Here is a 17,357-nt window from a genome sequence, read left to right as displayed (position 1 = left end):
TGACCACTAGCACGCACGTCACACATGAACCTTTACGGTCGGGTCCAGAAGTATTTAGACAGCAGCACAATTTCCTACACAAATGTTGCCTCTGTACTAAATCAATGAAATGAAGCAATCAAGATGTGTTGAAGTGGAGACTTCAGCTTTAATTCAAGAGGCTGACCACAAATCTTGCATTAACCATTTAGGAATTACTGCTATTATTATACACACTCCCTCCACAGGCTTAAAAGTAACAAGAGCAGTGTACCATAACTGAGTATATCACAAACCTTTTAACACTTGGAATTATTTGCAATCCGCAACTGCTTGAAGTCTGCAACGAAGCCAAAGCCAAACCAAAAACTGAGAGTTCTCCTTCTGTGGCCTCAGTGTTGTGTGCTCAGGTAAGCTGGTAACCAGTCAAGACCTCTCCATGTTTTGCCGAGGCGTTTGTGTTGGACCATTGCAAGGCTGAACTGTGAAGCACTATCCTATCAGTTTTGCAGCATCTTGTTGAAAGTACAGTTTGCACCAGCAGTCACATAATCAATAAACAACAGTGGTGCGGTAGTGTCTGTGCCTTTATATAAAATGTATATAAAAGATGGACACGGCCTCTGTGACACCAGCCACTGCTCTAAGAAACATTAAAAGTGAGGCTATGATGAGCACTGGAAGGATCTGACAGTTAAACCGAAAAATACAACAGTCACTTGTCAATCAATAAATATATCTATGATAATGTATTCAATAAGACCTGAACTGAATGATTGTGACCATAAACTCATCACAGAAGTGTTTACAAAAAAATGTCTGCACTTCTTTAGAGCTGGTGACGTCGCCCCCTGTTGGCCATTTGACAAAAGGCAGGCTTTGCCTGTTGAGGCTTTACTTCTTAGATATGAAAGGCAAGTCCTTAATGCTACCATGTTGGAGAGGCAACCAGGTATATGAATAATGATGCTTTCTTGTCCTTGTTCATGCTCTTATCATGTTTCACATTTGAAAGGCTGTTCTAATCTGGCTGTTTGTGCTCGTCACTGTAACCACTCACTTTGAGGTTAAACTACTTACATTCACTAATTGTAGATTTAAATGTTCTCGACTTTACTCAATGTTATGAAGGGCTTTTGTTTACCAGGGATACACTTCTGTGATTATCACCTTTATCTGCTACGTGTAGTGTCCGTGGTCTTTTGGTGTTGCTCAGCTCATCCTTCTTTTTTTGGCGATTTAACTGTTGATACCAAATTTTGTGTGGATTTTAAACCTCCTCCTGGCATCGAAGGCTGATTGTGGAACGACATATTTAGAATACCAGATGGCAGACTAAATAGGAAAGAATTAGAGTTAGCATCACTGATCCACTTTGAGCAAAGTGATCCTTACGTTCAGTCAGAGTCCTTGAGCAGTGTTGTGCTCACACACAGTTAGACGTCACTACCCTGCACACTGCCAAGTGGTCTGAGCATCACATTGTATAAGCTGGCTCTTCAAGAACACTTGGCCTCGTCTAAGACAGACAAATATGCTTTGTCAAATTTTTGAAAATTCAATGTGCGTTCTTTTTCCTGAAAGCAGATAAGACACGTTATGCAATCAGCTCAGCCCAAAAGGAATACTCTGGAGTGATACGTAGATGTACTGCAGCTCAGAATTGCTATGTGTGAAAACAGTTGTGCGTGGGTGAAAAACACCTGAAGCCACCTCAGCTTTAGACTGAAGTAAGAGGCCGACCATTAGCTGGGATGAGTCAGATCACTAACGCAAAGCAACCGCTGTAACAGAGCAAACGCAGCGAGATACAAAACAGCAGGAAGGCGGTCAGTGATGCATTTGTGTGACTCATCCCTCTGTGGGATGACGCTGTGGAACCAACAAGTCCTGAGTTTTAAGACAGACCGTGGGCTTTGAAGGAGCACCTGTTGGACACCTTGTCATTATCAGATGAGCCCAAGCACTCACTAACTGACCACACCCATTTACATGAACCAAGCTGATTATCAATGATGCAAAGCTGCACTGTATTCACACACAAACCTGACTGTAACTCCCTCTCTCCTCTTCGTCGCCCTCCCTCAACTGAATGACATCTTCATCCTCTTCCTCTTCTTCCAGCTCACTCTCGGTGCTCTCCCCTTTGATATGCACGCTTCCACGCTCCTCCTCACCCTTCACGTGCACGCCGAGACGCTCAGATGAAGGCGTGCTATCATCAGACCCCTCCTTCTGAAGCCTGATTGGATGAGAAGAAAGAACAGAGTGAAAAGGTGTGTCCAGGAGCCACATATACATGCTCTGAGCGCGCACTCTTCCTTTACGAAAACTAGCTTCTGGGTCAGATTTACAAAGCAGGGCAACTGATCGAGAACCTGCAACTGAACAAAGCACCAAGAGCGTAAAGCTATTCGAACAGGCACAGCCGGTTCATTTCAATAATGATGTTGGCATGATCTACCAAGAGCGGCACAAATTAGCAGGCTGGACACAAGTAGATCCTGGTGACAGAATGAGTCATCTATTGTTGTTGTAATCTGACAAACATAACAAGCTCGAGTTTTTCAGTGTTTCCTTCCAGGAAAAACAGCAATTCAGAAAAATGTTTTGATTCAAGAGCAAAATCAAAGGAAACTGAACAAGATCCGTTCGGGTCTTAAGACTGAGTCTGAGGGCTGTTTCAGTACAAACATTTCCACCTTACAGACCTGAACTCTGACAGGTGACTGATGGGATGTTTAGGCAGTAAAATATCTACATCAATAACAGGAGCGACACACTTTATGTTGTTGTGTAAGTCATAGAAAATTCCTAAAAGTTTAATTGTGATGATGAAGAGCTCTATAGCTGAGGCTTTAACGCTCTCTGCAGTTTTCACTCCCAACGTTTATAACCAAAAACACTGCTCACTGTTTCACTCACTGTAAACTCGACTCTCTGTAACAGATCCATGACCTGTATGTGTTTAGCACCAAAGCACTTGGGTTCACAGTTTGAGCCATCCATTAAGAGCTTGTTCCGCTAACAACCATCTCAGCTAAGCCAGGAACACCAGTTAAAAAAATGTGTAGAAATAATGGCAGGCAACCACAAACCTAAACTGTGTTGTGAGTCATTTAAATATTTCTCAAAACTCTGAGCTCAGAAGAGGAAACTGTGATGACTACGTCAGCCAATAGGATCAGTAAAAATGTAAAAATAGGAGCAGCCACACTCTTCATTTCTACAAATATATAATAATATATATATAAATTTATATTGTTATTAACCAGACTAATAACGAAGCCTAAATAATAATAAACTGAATTAATGTTTTTATACTCATATTTGAGCCGATGGAGTGGACATCTCTGAGAAGTTAGACATTAACAGAACATTCACTTTTTATATTCAGGAATTGTATTTTTAATTTCAACTGTTATTTGCAATCTTAATTAAAAAAAAATAACAGCATGCTTTTCAGCTTTTTTGTAAAGCAGTAAATCTGAAAATTAACAGATAACAACAATAATTCTATTTAGCATTAAACAGCTTCCACATACTGCTGGATGAACCATTACTGAACACAAACGAGGATTTTGGCATTGAGATAAACCTTACATTACGCTGTGGGCTAATAAATTTGTTAAGCACTGTGTGTCACACAGACACACACAAGCACACAGAGTCAGAAATACTGGCACACCTGTGAAGGCCCACCCCTTCATCCTCCTCCTGCATGTCATTGGTCTCTGTAAGCTCCTCCTCTGTTTCCTCTGGGTGAGTGGGTGGTGGCCTAGGTAAATCTGCCCCCTTTGACAGCATCTACACACACACACACACACACACACAAAGATTATGTGAGAATCTGCACGTGTGCTCATCTGTGTGTGTGTGTGTGTGTGTGTAAATGTGTCTACCTTGTAATGCTTCTCCAGGAAGTGATGGTGCTGCTGTTGAACCACCAGCTGCTGCAGGGCCTGGGGGGACTGGGGCAAAGGTGCGCTCTGCGTACGAGCCAGCGGCCGGTGGCGAGGCAGCTTGTTGACAGCCCGCATGCCACCCGACACACCTCTCTCTGCCGTAACCAGCGGCGATTGGCTGTACATGGGCACTGGACAGGTCAAGGGTCACAGAAAAAGGTGATGAGTTAGGTGCTGTTGTGAATTTTTGTGTATGTGCTGTGTGTGCGATTGTGTTTGCACCACCTAGCATAGCAGTCTGTTGCCTAGCCTGCTCCAGCAGTAGTACGTGTTGCAGTAACGAGGAATGGGCTGAATGAGAGCTGGGGGGCGGAGTCTCCACATCATGTCCCACACCTGCAAAGAGATATTAAATCGTAACTCGCTCCAAAGAATTCATTTTAAACCAACTACAGTCATTATGCACTTTTATGACTGGTGCACAATGACTCACTAAACTCTGATATGAGCAGCGGTCCAGCTCACCTGCTGGAAGGGAGGACGTGGAGAGAAACTTTCCTGTTAGAGCTCCACCCCCCCGCAGCGACTGGATGGCTTGACGCTCTGCCTCTTGCTGGGCAGACAACTTCTGGGAGGGCTTTAGAGGGAGTATTACCATAGTTACCACACAGACACATGTTGACAGGCACCTTATAGAATAGTGTGGCATTATTTCAGCTGTTCAGCTTTTTGCTTAAATTCTCTCCTTGAACAGGAACTGTTTATTTAACACAGAACTCACAGAACAACAAATCTATAAAATGCTGGATTCCTTCTTATGGTACAGATTTCCTACAGTGGTGCAAACAGAGCTACCAAAACTCATCATGAAAATGTATCCAAAGCCAAGACCAAAGAAGTCTAAACACCATGTTTCGTTGTCTCACCATATTTTACCTTTATGAAAATGCAGGAATAACTAGCTTTACACTGCAACAAAAGAACAGGACTCTTTATTGTTTCCATGTATTCCATATGAAGCAGCCTGTGGATATCTTTCCACTGGCTTCATGTAGAGATGTGCAGACATCAAAAAACCCACTGGAAAAAGAGCTTTTAACCAAATCATACATTTTAAGGATAGCACTCGCTTACACGTGCAAGCTGAAAGTGATCTCTCACCAAAATCAACAGTCATGGAAATAAAAAGGCCTCCTTTGGTTTACTTCTGTGTGGAAAACTACACACATATAGAAAAAGAAGAGCCACTGCTTTATGGATCACGTAGTGTAAGTGAGTAAGACTGACTGCTTTGTAACAAAAGTGCACGTCAGTTAGACGAACCACCTGAGTTTAAAAAGCAAAGCGACAATGAGGCGACTTCTACGCTCACAACAAGGAGGCCAGTTGTAAAGAAGTCACTGGCAAATGACTGATTGACACCCTCGGCAAGCCCTTTCCCAATTCATTTATACAGCTCCATTTAACAACAACAGCTGGCACAAGATACTTTATATTGTTAAGTAAAGACCCTGCAATGTTAGCAAGCAACCCCAGCAATCACACCAATCCCACAACTGTCTATGACTGAGCATTTGGTGACAGCGGGAAGGAAGAACTTCCTTTTAACAGGAAGAAACCTCCATCAGAACCAAGCTCAGAAAAAACAGGATATGCAGATACTTATAGAACTACAGGTACATCCACTGTGTAACAGTGTGCGTGGCGAGTCCATCGGTGTGGGGGTGTATAGTGTGTGTTTGTGTGTTCTTGTGTCAATGGATATATGCACCACAGTGACTCACCGTGATGTGTGTGTTGGCAGGGAGGCCCAGCGAGATATTCGGCAGGGAGGGTGAGGTGTAGAGACTCAGAGGACTCAATGTCCCATCAGCCCCCAGCGTCTGATGGAGAGACCTCAGCTGCAGAAAAATAAACAAGCAAGCAGTTTTTAGTGTCCTGCACAGGGAGGAAACAGCAGCAGTTCAAAAGTTGGTCTGTGGTTCAGTACTATGGTTTGATGCCGCTTCATATTTGCAGTCATCACAGGTACACAGTTTGTCAAATTTAGCACATACTGGGGCAAAACATAATTAACTACTTATTCTTGTTACCAGACCATTTCCTGGAAGTTTCTTGGAGGAGCACAAAAACAGGAAACTTCCATGGCATTTGTTCCACACTCGCTCAGCTTAAATAAACAGAGCAGTCTTGTCAGCCATGAAGGCCTTTAAACATTACTCCATAGAGCCTGCTTAAACATGCATTTGATACAGTTGTGCCCAGTATATTATCCATATTCAACACCACCCTTAGAAATATGCCTCTGGAATAAAATGAAAAAATGAAATCAAACTGTCTTTGGCCATGCTTGACTTTAATCTCTAACTAGAGCCCGACTGATATCTCAGTATCAGTGTTTATAATGCCCAACAATTGAAAACTCAAAAAGTAAAGAGATGGGAAACCATGTTATGAGCATTGATGTTGGATAGTTTGACCACCAGAGGGCGTTCTGTGTACCCACTTGTAGCCAAACACAACAACCAGGTAATCCAAACGGCATCGAGCAGAGTGTAAATGAGTAATCCGAAACATGATTATTTAACTGCTTTGTCATATTATCTTCATAGAGACTTACAACGAAAACATAAAAAATGTCAGGCGAATCATTTCATGTGTCTTTAAAGTCATATATTGAAATAACCAACCAAAACCAACCAACTCTGCTGAGGCTACAACTAAGGTTTGTCTGTTAGGTGAACTCTGGATATCATCTCAGTATGGTTTGTCTCTTATCAACAAAACAGCAAAACCTATTGCAGATATGGCACATCTGGTGGTGTACCACAGGGTTCCATTATGGGACCTATGTAATTCACATCACACACTCTACGTTCCCAAAAATAAGGGCACAGGAAAAGTGTATTATTCCACTGAAACCCTTTAACACTAATCACTGTACCTCATTCATGAGTAGTAAAGGCTACATACTTCAAATTCTTCTTGATTTTATTCTCCAGTATCGAGAATCAATACTCTGTCAAATAAAAAAAGAAATTATGTTAAATTATAATTTTACATTTAGATTTGTAGGTTTTGCTTTTTTTTCTTCAAAGGTAAATAAAAATAATTGTAGACATTGCTGAAGTTTGATCTTGTAGGGGTGGTGCAGATCCCTCACAGCAAAACGATTCTGAATTTTCTGTGGCCTTTTTTAAATGTCTCTTTTTATTCTGTTATACTATTGTGAAACTGTAATTAGAGGTTCAAGATTTGTCTCTGTAAGCACAAACCACAAGGATACAAATAAAATCCCCCCTCCAGGGTGCAGGGAGTACTTTAGAGTTTCCCTCCAGTGACTAGCTCTGAACCACTAAAGGTACAGTCAGATATTTATAAGTCAGTATTTTTGCAGCCCTATTTCTGCGTCATAGTGAGCGAGCAATTTTATCTTTGACATTTGACAAACAATAAAAATTCCAGGATGTTTTCTTTTCCAAGATTTTTGTTGAGTGCTAAAATGGTTTATACTTTGGCTGTGAGCCAAACAGCACCAAAGTATGCACAGCAAACACAACGTACAGAACAGAAAACACAACTACACACAGAAACACTCTGCAGATACAGCAAAGAATCCAACACAGGGGCAAAGTCAGAGTCCTGCCAAAGTTCAAGGTGATTAAATGCTGCCTTTTGCTGCTCAATCATCACTTTCACACAGCTGCTTACATGTCGTCTGTTACAGTTTCCCCCATATCGTCATTTTTGATTCAGTGCTCCACACTGAACTGCAGGGGGCAAACTCGAGCTTCGTGTCGAGTTTGAAGAAATGAAAATGAAGCCAGCCTATGTGTGTGTGCGCGTGTACCTCAGTCTGTATGTTGGGGACTGATCCAGTATTGCCGTTGGCAATAGCTGTATTGGAACTGTTGGGACTGCTGGGACCTGACCCCGGAGCACTGTTACAGAGAGAGGAAACTGGTGGAGAGACACAGACACAGGAATAAATGAGCAGCAGAGGAATTCATTTTAAATTTCTGATTAAAGCAGCTATTCACACTAAACACTCTGCACCTGAGAGCTTATTTGCACTTTGCACATCTTCTCAGAATGAAAACGTAAGCGTCTCTGCTCACCTGATATCTCTATGGCTCTCTTCTTGAAGGTGCTGATGACAGTTCCGTCCTTCCTGCGGAGGAGAGGGGAGCTCCGCCTCTCTGCCACTTTTTGCTTCAAGCGTGAACGCACCTTCAGGTTAGGCTCAGAGACTGGACGAGTAAAGAGAGAGGGGAGATAAAACTGCTCAGCTCAGAGACATGAGTGTAACAGACCATTTCCTGTAAATACTAAGCTGTGCTCGGAACGCAGGTGAAAGAAGAACTGTTATTTTGTCGGCTGCTGATCTGTCTTGTTTTCCTTTTTCATTATAGGTCAATGGTAACATGCAGTGGTTTGTTTTGGCAGAGGACTTCAGTGATATTTTAAGTCACCTGGTGACTTGCCAACAAGATTCTATCAGGGCAGACCGAGAAGTCTGCTAATCCTACATTACAATTTGGCTGGGTCGTTTGCTAAATGAGCAGCCACAGTGGATTTCAAGCTATTTTTGGTGTATGGGTCAAGGTGAGGATAATAAACAGTAGAAGGGAAAACATGAAGTTTTCAGTGCCATAAACAGTATCTGGATCCAGAGGGATAATATGTCACTGCTTACCCGGTGGCATCAGGGCAGGCAATGACAGCTCTGCCTGGCATTTGTTATGCTAAAAACCATTTTCATTATTGCGAGCCAGGCAGCAGAACCTGGACACGGTATCCCGGGACACACTGGAGTATATTTACAAAGAGTGAGTTTAATCTGGTCTATGTGATTTACACAAGTGCCACTGAAGAGCACCTGTGTCATGCACATCTACAAAGTGTTCCTGCCTCTATATTTGGACGACTGGCTAAAAGGAAGAACCCTTTAGAGCTGAAAACAACACAGCATGGATGCTTCTATCTGCAATTGTAGTCAATTTTCCATCTAGCACAAATTTGAACCTCTTAAAATCTGGCAGGTTGCTGGGAGGTTAGGGTACGTGCACATCTACATGGCATAACTGAAACAGAAACCCTGTAAAAGACAAACTGTGAAGCCATGATGCACGAGAGAGAGCATGTAGCTAAAATACAACCTTGTGCTAACCCTACACTGAAACTGCTTCACCCTGGTGCTAGCTAGGTTGCAGACTATGATTATAATTCAGTGTAGGAGCATTAGAAGCTGGGTGTATGGACATGTATATGATCAAATCATATACACACACACATATATATATATATATGTGTGTATAAAGATACATCAGAGCAGCCTCCTACTATATAAAGTAAAGCTAAAATACCTCAGACCTATGTGCTGTGCACGAGTGACAACTACAGTCTTTGCAGTCATGAGCCGGGTGGTGCAGATTCAGTACGGAGGTCCTGCCACATGTCACACCCAGAAGGGAACACACATCCATGTGAGCTTCACGTAGCCCAGCTGCTGCGCTCTTGCCTGTCTTGGAGTGTTGTGGGCGACCTTTGTATGCTGAGCATTTAAACAATTTAACTACAGAGGCAAACATGTTATCCGGTAACTGCTACTTCAGTTGAGACCACAACAGTCAAAAGAAAATGATGTTTCCATCTGCAGCCCTTTATATTTGGCGGCATCTATTTGAGAACCTCCACTTTCCATGTGCACACATGAAAAGCCTTAGGCAGGGAGAGCAACAACAAGATCCCACCACAGGACAGATGACGACAGATAGGACAATTCAGAAATAGCATGAAAGAAAGAGCTGGGGTGGAGGTGGGCTGCAAACTCCCTTCCAGATGTCCAGCATCTGTGTGCAGGTTCAAGCTAAACACAGCTCCCTGTGTAAGAGTTACCAACTGTAAATCGTCAGCTGACGTGGGGATCAGCTGACGTGGGGATCAGCTGATGTGCTCTGACTGTGACCGAGCTTCACTTTGTGGGCTTGTCGTGCATCGATTTGTAGCGGACGGTCGGGCCCTGTTAGAACAGACTCAGACTGTGTAGATGACTGTATCATTGTTTGACGCCCCTTCATAAGTAAAATGAGGTTTTCTTCACCTCCACTGATAGCTGCTGAGTAAAATGAACCTGAGACGTGCCCACAGTTGCTTTGCATGTAGCATATCACAGCTACATTGTTATGTGTGTTTTAAACTTTCTCCATCAGCGAGTCCGCTAGGGTCCGTCTGGTTCGACCACTGAGCGAAATTTACTTTACTCACTCCGTCTTTCACAGAGACTTTTACAATGCACCGACTACTCATGCACCCAGGCAACAGACTGCAAAGTATAATAGGAACAACTGCTCGGCCATCGGGACTCCACCTGTGTTCATGTGTGGATCCACCTAATAATAATAATGATAATAATGGATTGTATTTATATAGCGCTTTTCGAGACCCTCAAAGCGCTTTACAATTCCACTATTCATTCACTCTCACATTCACACACTGGTGGAGGCAGCTACAGTTGTAGCCACAGCTGCCCTGGGGCAGACCTAAACACCTTTAATATAAATGAGATTTTTCTGGTAGGTTGGAATTGTCAGTTGCATTGGGGAGTATCTACACACTTTTGATCCAGGTCCAGGTAAAGCAATTAGTCTGCAATACTTATTTCACAAGTAAGTAATTGTATGAGAATACTGCACCACCTTTGCATACCTTATGAATGGTGTACGTGCAAACACACACACACACACACACTCGTACCCGTCTTGCGGAGTGGGAAGTCGTCTTTGCCCTCATAGTTCCCCAGGAGAGGGGGCAGTTTATAGGAAGGAGGAGTCCCCGGTGTGTTGCTCTGCGGAGGCGAGCTCTGCTCCAGGGAGGTGTGCTGGGCTCCCCTGCAGACACAAACACCCAAACAGAAGGCAGATCAGCTGCCTGGGAAAACCCTTTTATCGTACCATGAGACCGAGCGCTGAATGTCATTTTCTGCCCAGGTTCTTGAGGGACTTGTACGTCATTTAGTCATTTCCTACACTTCCTAGAATGCTGCGTTATTTCCTTTGATTGTCAGTGTGGAAACATTCTCTCTGTGCTTCTTCCTTTAATTTCCTCCTGTGTTATAGCTGCTGCAGAACGGGTCTGAGTAAAAGCTTATGACACTGAAACCTGACCTTTTCTGTTGTTGTTGTAGATCAGTGAACATTGCCGGTTGCTTCTGGCCCTGCTGATTTTAACAGGACGTGGCATCGTGTCGTCTGCGGCCCTTTTCAGACAGGGAACACATTACGTACATGGGAAGTGACAGCTTTTTGTCATTCAGGCGTAGGTGTCTGATATGTTAGCGTGTGTTATGGAGATGTGTCTGAGGTGTTGGAGCAATATTTTTTTAACATGATTCAGGTGATTATCCACACATCAGACTGAAAAAAAACATACATCACAGAACGATGGGTTTGTGGCTGAGCAGTTATTAATAGCAGAAAAGGAAAAAGAGCTCAGCTCACTGGAAATACAAAGCGAGCAGTTTTGGGATCGACGTTTTCTATAGGAGGATCAAAACTGGAAAATCTTTGGTCTGCTCTGCTGTAGGAAAACTGAACATGTGACGCTTCTGTTAGAACAGGTGATAATGAAACTTTAATAGCTGTCATAGACAGCGCCTCATTAAGATAACACAACCAAACTTTAATTTGGAGCACTCGAAACTGCTGGAGTTTTATTACAGGCGGGAACTTTTATTTAGATAAACAGCACTAAAATACTCAAGAGGCAAGTTCAACAAACTGGGAAACATTTACTAAAATAAAAAGGGGGGAAAGTACACGACTCTCTTCCCACCCAAATTCAAAAATGCTACTGCTGGTCTACATAAGAGTCCCCTCAACTAGGGCTGGGTTTAAAAATTGATTTTCCAGATTCAAATTGATTTTAGCTTCAATAAAATAAAGTAAATCCTGAATCGTTTTTTAAATACATATGTATTTTGCCACAAATGCCAGAATCTCAGGTTAAAGCTCACAAAACTATTTCAACAACCACTAAACAGCTAAAACAGCAAATGAGAGCAGGTAAACGGATTCTGCACAAAGACGTAAACACAAAGCGCGGATCGTTCACCCGACGTCACGTACACGGACACGCCGTCAGGGCTGAAATCCGACAGCTCACAGATTCTGATGCTGCAGGTTTTGTCGCTCTCCAACCAAAATTCACTGAACGAGCAGCAAAAGATCAAAACTACGCCTCACATTTGATAAACATCGTCATGAATTCCCTCTTACTTCGGCTGTTCTGCTTCCACCACGATAAAATCACACTTCCTGCACTTCCTCTCAGTGTGCTTCAAGAACAGTTTCCCATCTCAAATCTCTGTTTTCTGCATTATTTGCTTGCTTATTACGAACCAGTCTACTGTTGTGTACAGTGCTGTACAAAAATGACCTCCGACAACAAAGCCTGATCTCAATACCAAAGAAATGTAAATTTTTTAAAATTTATGCCAAATTGCAAAACGCTTAGCTGTGTCTCTAATAAAGCCTCTGTAACTTTGCTCTGCTTCACTTCAGCATCATCAGGTAATGTTCGTATGTTGATTCATGGTTTTCTTCAGTTTTTGATCTACTGCAGAATATTTTTAAGGTTATCTGCTATAAAAAGCCAGACCAGGAAAATCTCCTTCATGTTTTTTTCTGTTTTATCCTCAGTTACTTTGACACAAAGGCATCTGCTGTGATGCTTACACCTCTGATGAAATCTCACAAGTGTCAGTACTGATAAATGATCAGAATTATAATATTTCTGACTGTCTGAGTCAAAATTGATTCAAATCAAATCGATTATTGAAATAGAAATCAATGCCCAGCACAACCCTCAACGTCTCTCTGTTGCATTCAGGAGCCAATCTGAATGTTTCCTCCTACAGAGCATCGCAGGGTCCCTTGCATGGTGTCCTAAATTCTTCATCTTCACCCTTGAGCTTGGTCACTCAGCTCTAACAGCGTTACATTATTGTTGGAACCATGAGTCCGGCCTGTGGACGGCTGCACCTGCACCTGTGAGCTCTGCTGTGACCCTGTTAAAGTCAGCTGAAGACAGATCAGTGTCCTCGGTGTTTGAGTGACGTGTTTTGCACCAGTTCGGTTTCTTCTTTGCTGTGTACGTTGTTGTCTTTGTAACTTCTCTTTATCTAATGTCCATGTTCTTTAATGATCCGAACAGTATTTTTGCATTCTCACGTTTTTCCTCAGTCTTTCTTTCACACTGTTTGCATTATTCACAGCGTTTTCCATAAAACACTTTGTGACTCGTGTCTGGAAAAGTGCCACATAGATAAATATTGCTTACTATTGCTATTGCTGAGCCATAGTCATTGCTTGTGCATCACTGCACCATGCACACACAGGGTGTCACAGTGATTATGTTACCATCCAGTGACCTAAGACATGACTGTAGTACATTAACTGTATACTGTCAATTTAATGAGATAGAGGTACTCACCAACTTGCATCATGTGCCCTCAAATACTACATATAACCATGGTAACGAGGTATAACTGTGTAAAACCAAAGCAACATGTGTTTTAATGCTTATTTCTCTACATCAAGACAACAAAAACACAACTTTATGATATCGTGGGTAAAGCAGTGCCCTCACACTCCACTCCAAGATATCTCTCAGGTCCTACTTTGTTTTATTTCTGTGTTTTATTTTCATAGCTAAGTGTGTTAAGTGCATGTTATATGAGGCTCTGTAGTTCTGGTTCAGAAGGTCAAACCATCAGTGGGAAACACTTTACAATTTCTACACACACACACACTCTGAAACAGGTTTGGTTCTCACCAGCACTTTGGGGAGAAGGAATGGTTTAGTCCGCCAGAACCAGGTTCCTTCTTACTGAGAAGGAACTCCTGCAGCTTCAGCTTCACCTCTGTGCTGGCAATGGCACCTTCCAAAACACACACACAAACACACAAAGCAATCAGGCCACTTCCCTGTCTGTATGCAAACAGCCTGTGGTCTGCGAGTAGCAGCAGGATGACCTACTCTCTTTGCCTTTCTCCTTGTTCCTCAGCAGCAGCAGTTGCTGCTCCAGTCGTTGTTTCTCCTGCTCTTCGTGTCTTTGCTGCTCCAGCTTCCTCTTCTGCTCCAGCTCCTGCTGTCGTTTGGCTGCCAGCAGCTCCTGTTGTTGCTACACACAAACACACACACAGGTTTTTGAATGGTTCCTGGAATAAGGCAACAGAAAAGAGAGCCGGTGCTTCAGCTCACCTTTAAATGTTCCTGCAGCTGGACTTCGTGTTGTCTTGTTAGCACTTCGTGTTTTTTCTGAAATTCTGCAAATAGCAGCTGTTTCTGGAGCTCCTGCTGCTGCTTGAGGAGAATGAGTTCCTGCTGGAGCTGCTGCTCTCTCAGGGCTGTGTCCACCACTCCACCCCCGGAGAGAGACCCCACCCTGGGCTCAGTTCGCAGGTCCACCGGGCCTCCTCCTCCTCCCGGGCTTTCTCCTGGACTCCCACCTGGAAATGTCACAAACAACATGGCATCAACTTTACCCAAGTGCACAGCTGAGCTTCTGATTCTGCATGTCTGCAGTCTGTTTTGAATTACTGCATTTTTTCCATTTCTTAATTATTATTTTTTTTATTTCCTTACAGCAAAAGTGTTTAAAGAACATTACAGCAGCCATTACACTGGACGTATTTAAAAGCTAAAATCTAAACTGAGATCTTTTATTTATTTTATGAAAAATATTATATTCTGACAGCAGCAACATGTTTCAAAAAGTTAGAAGGTGAGAAACTAAAGGCTGCAAAGGTAAATGTTAATAAAATGAGCTGGAGCAACATTTTGCATCTGATATTGGTTTATTGGCAGCATGTCAGTAACAGAATTGGGTCTTGTATAATGTATAATTGTGATAACTTTGACTATCTTATCATCTACAGCAGTAATATCAAAAGATTATGAAAATCTGAGAAATCTCTGTGCAAAAAGGATAAGGCCAAAAATCAGTCTTGGATGACCCTGATCTTCAGGTTCTCAGGCAGCACAGTGCACCGTCCCATCCACAAACTTAGGTTAAAGCTCTATTGTGCAAAGAAGAAGAAGAAGCACTATGTGAACATGATCATTAAACACCACCGTCTTCTTATTTAAAACGGACTGAGGCAAACCTTTCTGTCTTCAGATGATTAGAAATTTGAAATTCTTTTTGGCAAAAACAGAAGCTCAGCCCTCCAAACTAAAGATCATCAGTATTAGTGCTCACTTCAAAGGATGGTATGAAGCTTGCACATCTGTAAATCATCAGTGCTGAAAACTATACACAGGTTTGAGAGAAACTTGTGCTCCCATCCAGCTGATGTTTTTTTAGGAAAAGCCTTACATATTTCAGCAAGGCAATGCTAAACTGTACCCTGCATCTATTACAGCACCATGGTCTCATGGTTGCTTCATTAAACTGTGAGAAAACTATAAGAAAGAAGAACCAGGACTATCTATCAGGCAGGAGTGGCACAACATTTCTCCCCCTGAAGTCCAGCAAATGGTCTCACAGATGTTTACAACCTGCTAAAATAAGAAGAGATGCTTTGGAGAAGGTTTTGTTTGTTATCCAATCAGGCCTGTGCTTGAAATGTAAAGACTAAGCACAGTCCTGATTGGCTGCCTCATACCTGCATACTTTTTTGTGCTCTGTGTGAAAGTGACCTCTGTAAACACTTTGAATATGGCTACGTTCACACTGCAGGCGAAAGCGCATCAAATCCGACTTTTTTGACCCTATGCGACCCATATCATGGTATGACAGTGTGAACGGCACAAATCCGATATTTTCAAATCCGATCTGGGTCACTTTCGTATGTGGTACTGAATCCGATACATATCCGATGTTTTAGAAAGCGACTGCTGTGTGAACGGTCAGGTCGCATTAAATCCGTCTTTTACGTCACTGACACAAGACAGACGCCAAATTGGACAGACGCAAAAATTGGGAAACGTAAAGTCTGAAGTCTTTATATTAAGGGCCATCAGTCAAACAATATTGTTTGCTCTGGGTCTAAACAGAGCGCGTTGTGTGTGACATCTTCTTTTGCGCATGCGGGCCGCTTTGAGCGTTCACACTAGAGCGCGTTTGCAGTCGCATTTTATTTGTAGTGTGAACAAGCAGACAAAAAAATCAGATTTGATCAAAAAATCGGAATTGAGCATTAAGACCTGCAGTGTGAACGTAGCCTATGAGCCCATGTTAAGCCCAGTTTTGGTTATTCTGATATTACTAAAGAAGGATTTTACACTTTACACCGGCTAATGAATGAAACGTCGTAGTCAGATCCCCACTCGCTCATCACAGGGGTTTGTAAAAACCCACAAACACCAACTCTGATTTGAAAGTTTCGTACCAGGACTTCCCAAACCGGTGGGTGACATCACGGGAGCTACATCCTTCTTGCACACTGTCCATGATATATATGACATACATAGCCATAGGTATGTATATCATTCACTGGGGTGAGGCACATTAGGCACACTGTGAGTGTCAAATTTGAAGCATCAGACACTTCACTTCCCACATTCTGGTTATTTTTTAAAATTTGTACCACCACACACACACAGACACACACCTCCCACTTCAAGGACTCTTAGAGGACTCCCTACTCACCACCTTCTCCACCACTTCCTCCTCCTCCTCTCTGCTCGCTTGCTGTTCCTACTGGGCTCTGCATGCCTGATGGGAGGCTGCTCTTCACCTCCACTACTGCAGGAAAGACAGCGAGAGAGAGAATAGAGAAATGAGTGATTGATTAGTGTGGAAAATGTCAGGGACACAGAAGATTATTGCATCACTCATCCCATACACACCCACATACAGACAGCTTCCATGTCATTCAGATGGGCTGTGATAGTGTTGTAAGAAAAGTGAGGGGGACAGTCCTGCTGCCTAAAAATATTCACAAGCTTAGCATTAGCCTAGCAGTGGGTAGCACTGAGTTTCAGTGCTTTAGTCAGCCTTTATTCAGCATGGCTACACTAAAGGACACTGCAGTAACATGCTAACATGTGCTTTACACACTAATAGTGACAGATTATTACAGTAGTACAAGTAGCAAGTAAAGAGACAGGAACAGAATTGAGTGTTTTAGGCGTCCACCAGTAACACTTGTTCTTAATTGAAATGCCAGATTCGTATTGATTTCCTGCTCCAGACAAAGCCTAGCTAAGCCTAGCAGCTGATTTTTTTTAAGTGTGCCAACAGACTATGACCTCTGATTAATAATTCCGAGCTGTGATACTGATTAATTGGTCACTTTTGTAAATATAACCTACAAACAAAACCTGCTCTTGGACACTGGCTACTCTCTTAAAGGCTTTTTCACAATAACTTAAAAGGACGGCTTCATTTTAACAGAAAAGAAGCATCATTCGTGTGGGTACAGAAATGTACTCTGTTTAAGCTGACTGTCGTCACTCGCTCTCTGC

The 17,357-nt window shown here is 42.6% G+C and overlaps 1 protein-coding gene across 2 annotated transcripts in view; it reads right to left on the bottom strand.

Moving 5' to 3' along the window:
• Positions 1 to 17,357, bottom strand: part of hdac5 (histone deacetylase 5) — a 60,736-nt gene that overhangs the window by 14,298 nt on the left and 29,081 nt on the right. For both annotated transcript variants that reach the window (XM_005468590.3, XM_005468589.4), the window contains 13 exons: positions 16,540 to 16,635; positions 14,148 to 14,395; positions 13,923 to 14,067; positions 13,719 to 13,824; positions 10,641 to 10,774; positions 8,003 to 8,134; positions 7,735 to 7,844; positions 5,669 to 5,785; positions 4,410 to 4,521; positions 4,170 to 4,280; positions 3,882 to 4,075; positions 3,668 to 3,786; positions 2,026 to 2,221 (listed from right to left, as the gene is read on the bottom strand). In XM_005468590.3, the coding sequence (XP_005468647.1) occupies positions 2,026 to 2,221; positions 3,668 to 3,786; positions 3,882 to 4,075; positions 4,170 to 4,280; positions 4,410 to 4,521; positions 5,669 to 5,785; positions 7,735 to 7,844; positions 8,003 to 8,134; positions 10,641 to 10,774; positions 13,719 to 13,824; positions 13,923 to 14,067; positions 14,148 to 14,395; positions 16,540 to 16,635 (1,820 nt within the window). The remainder of the gene's footprint in view (positions 1 to 2,025; positions 2,222 to 3,667; positions 3,787 to 3,881; positions 4,076 to 4,169; positions 4,281 to 4,409; positions 4,522 to 5,668; positions 5,786 to 7,734; positions 7,845 to 8,002; positions 8,135 to 10,640; positions 10,775 to 13,718; positions 13,825 to 13,922; positions 14,068 to 14,147; positions 14,396 to 16,539; positions 16,636 to 17,357) is intronic.

The sequence above is a fragment of the Oreochromis niloticus genome, linkage group LG4, assembly GCF_001858045.2.
Source record: "Oreochromis niloticus isolate F11D_XX linkage group LG4, O_niloticus_UMD_NMBU, whole genome shotgun sequence".
NCBI classification, from domain to species: Eukaryota; Metazoa; Chordata; class Actinopteri; order Cichliformes; family Cichlidae; genus Oreochromis; species Oreochromis niloticus.
This window is presented reverse-complemented; position numbering and strand designations above follow the sequence as displayed.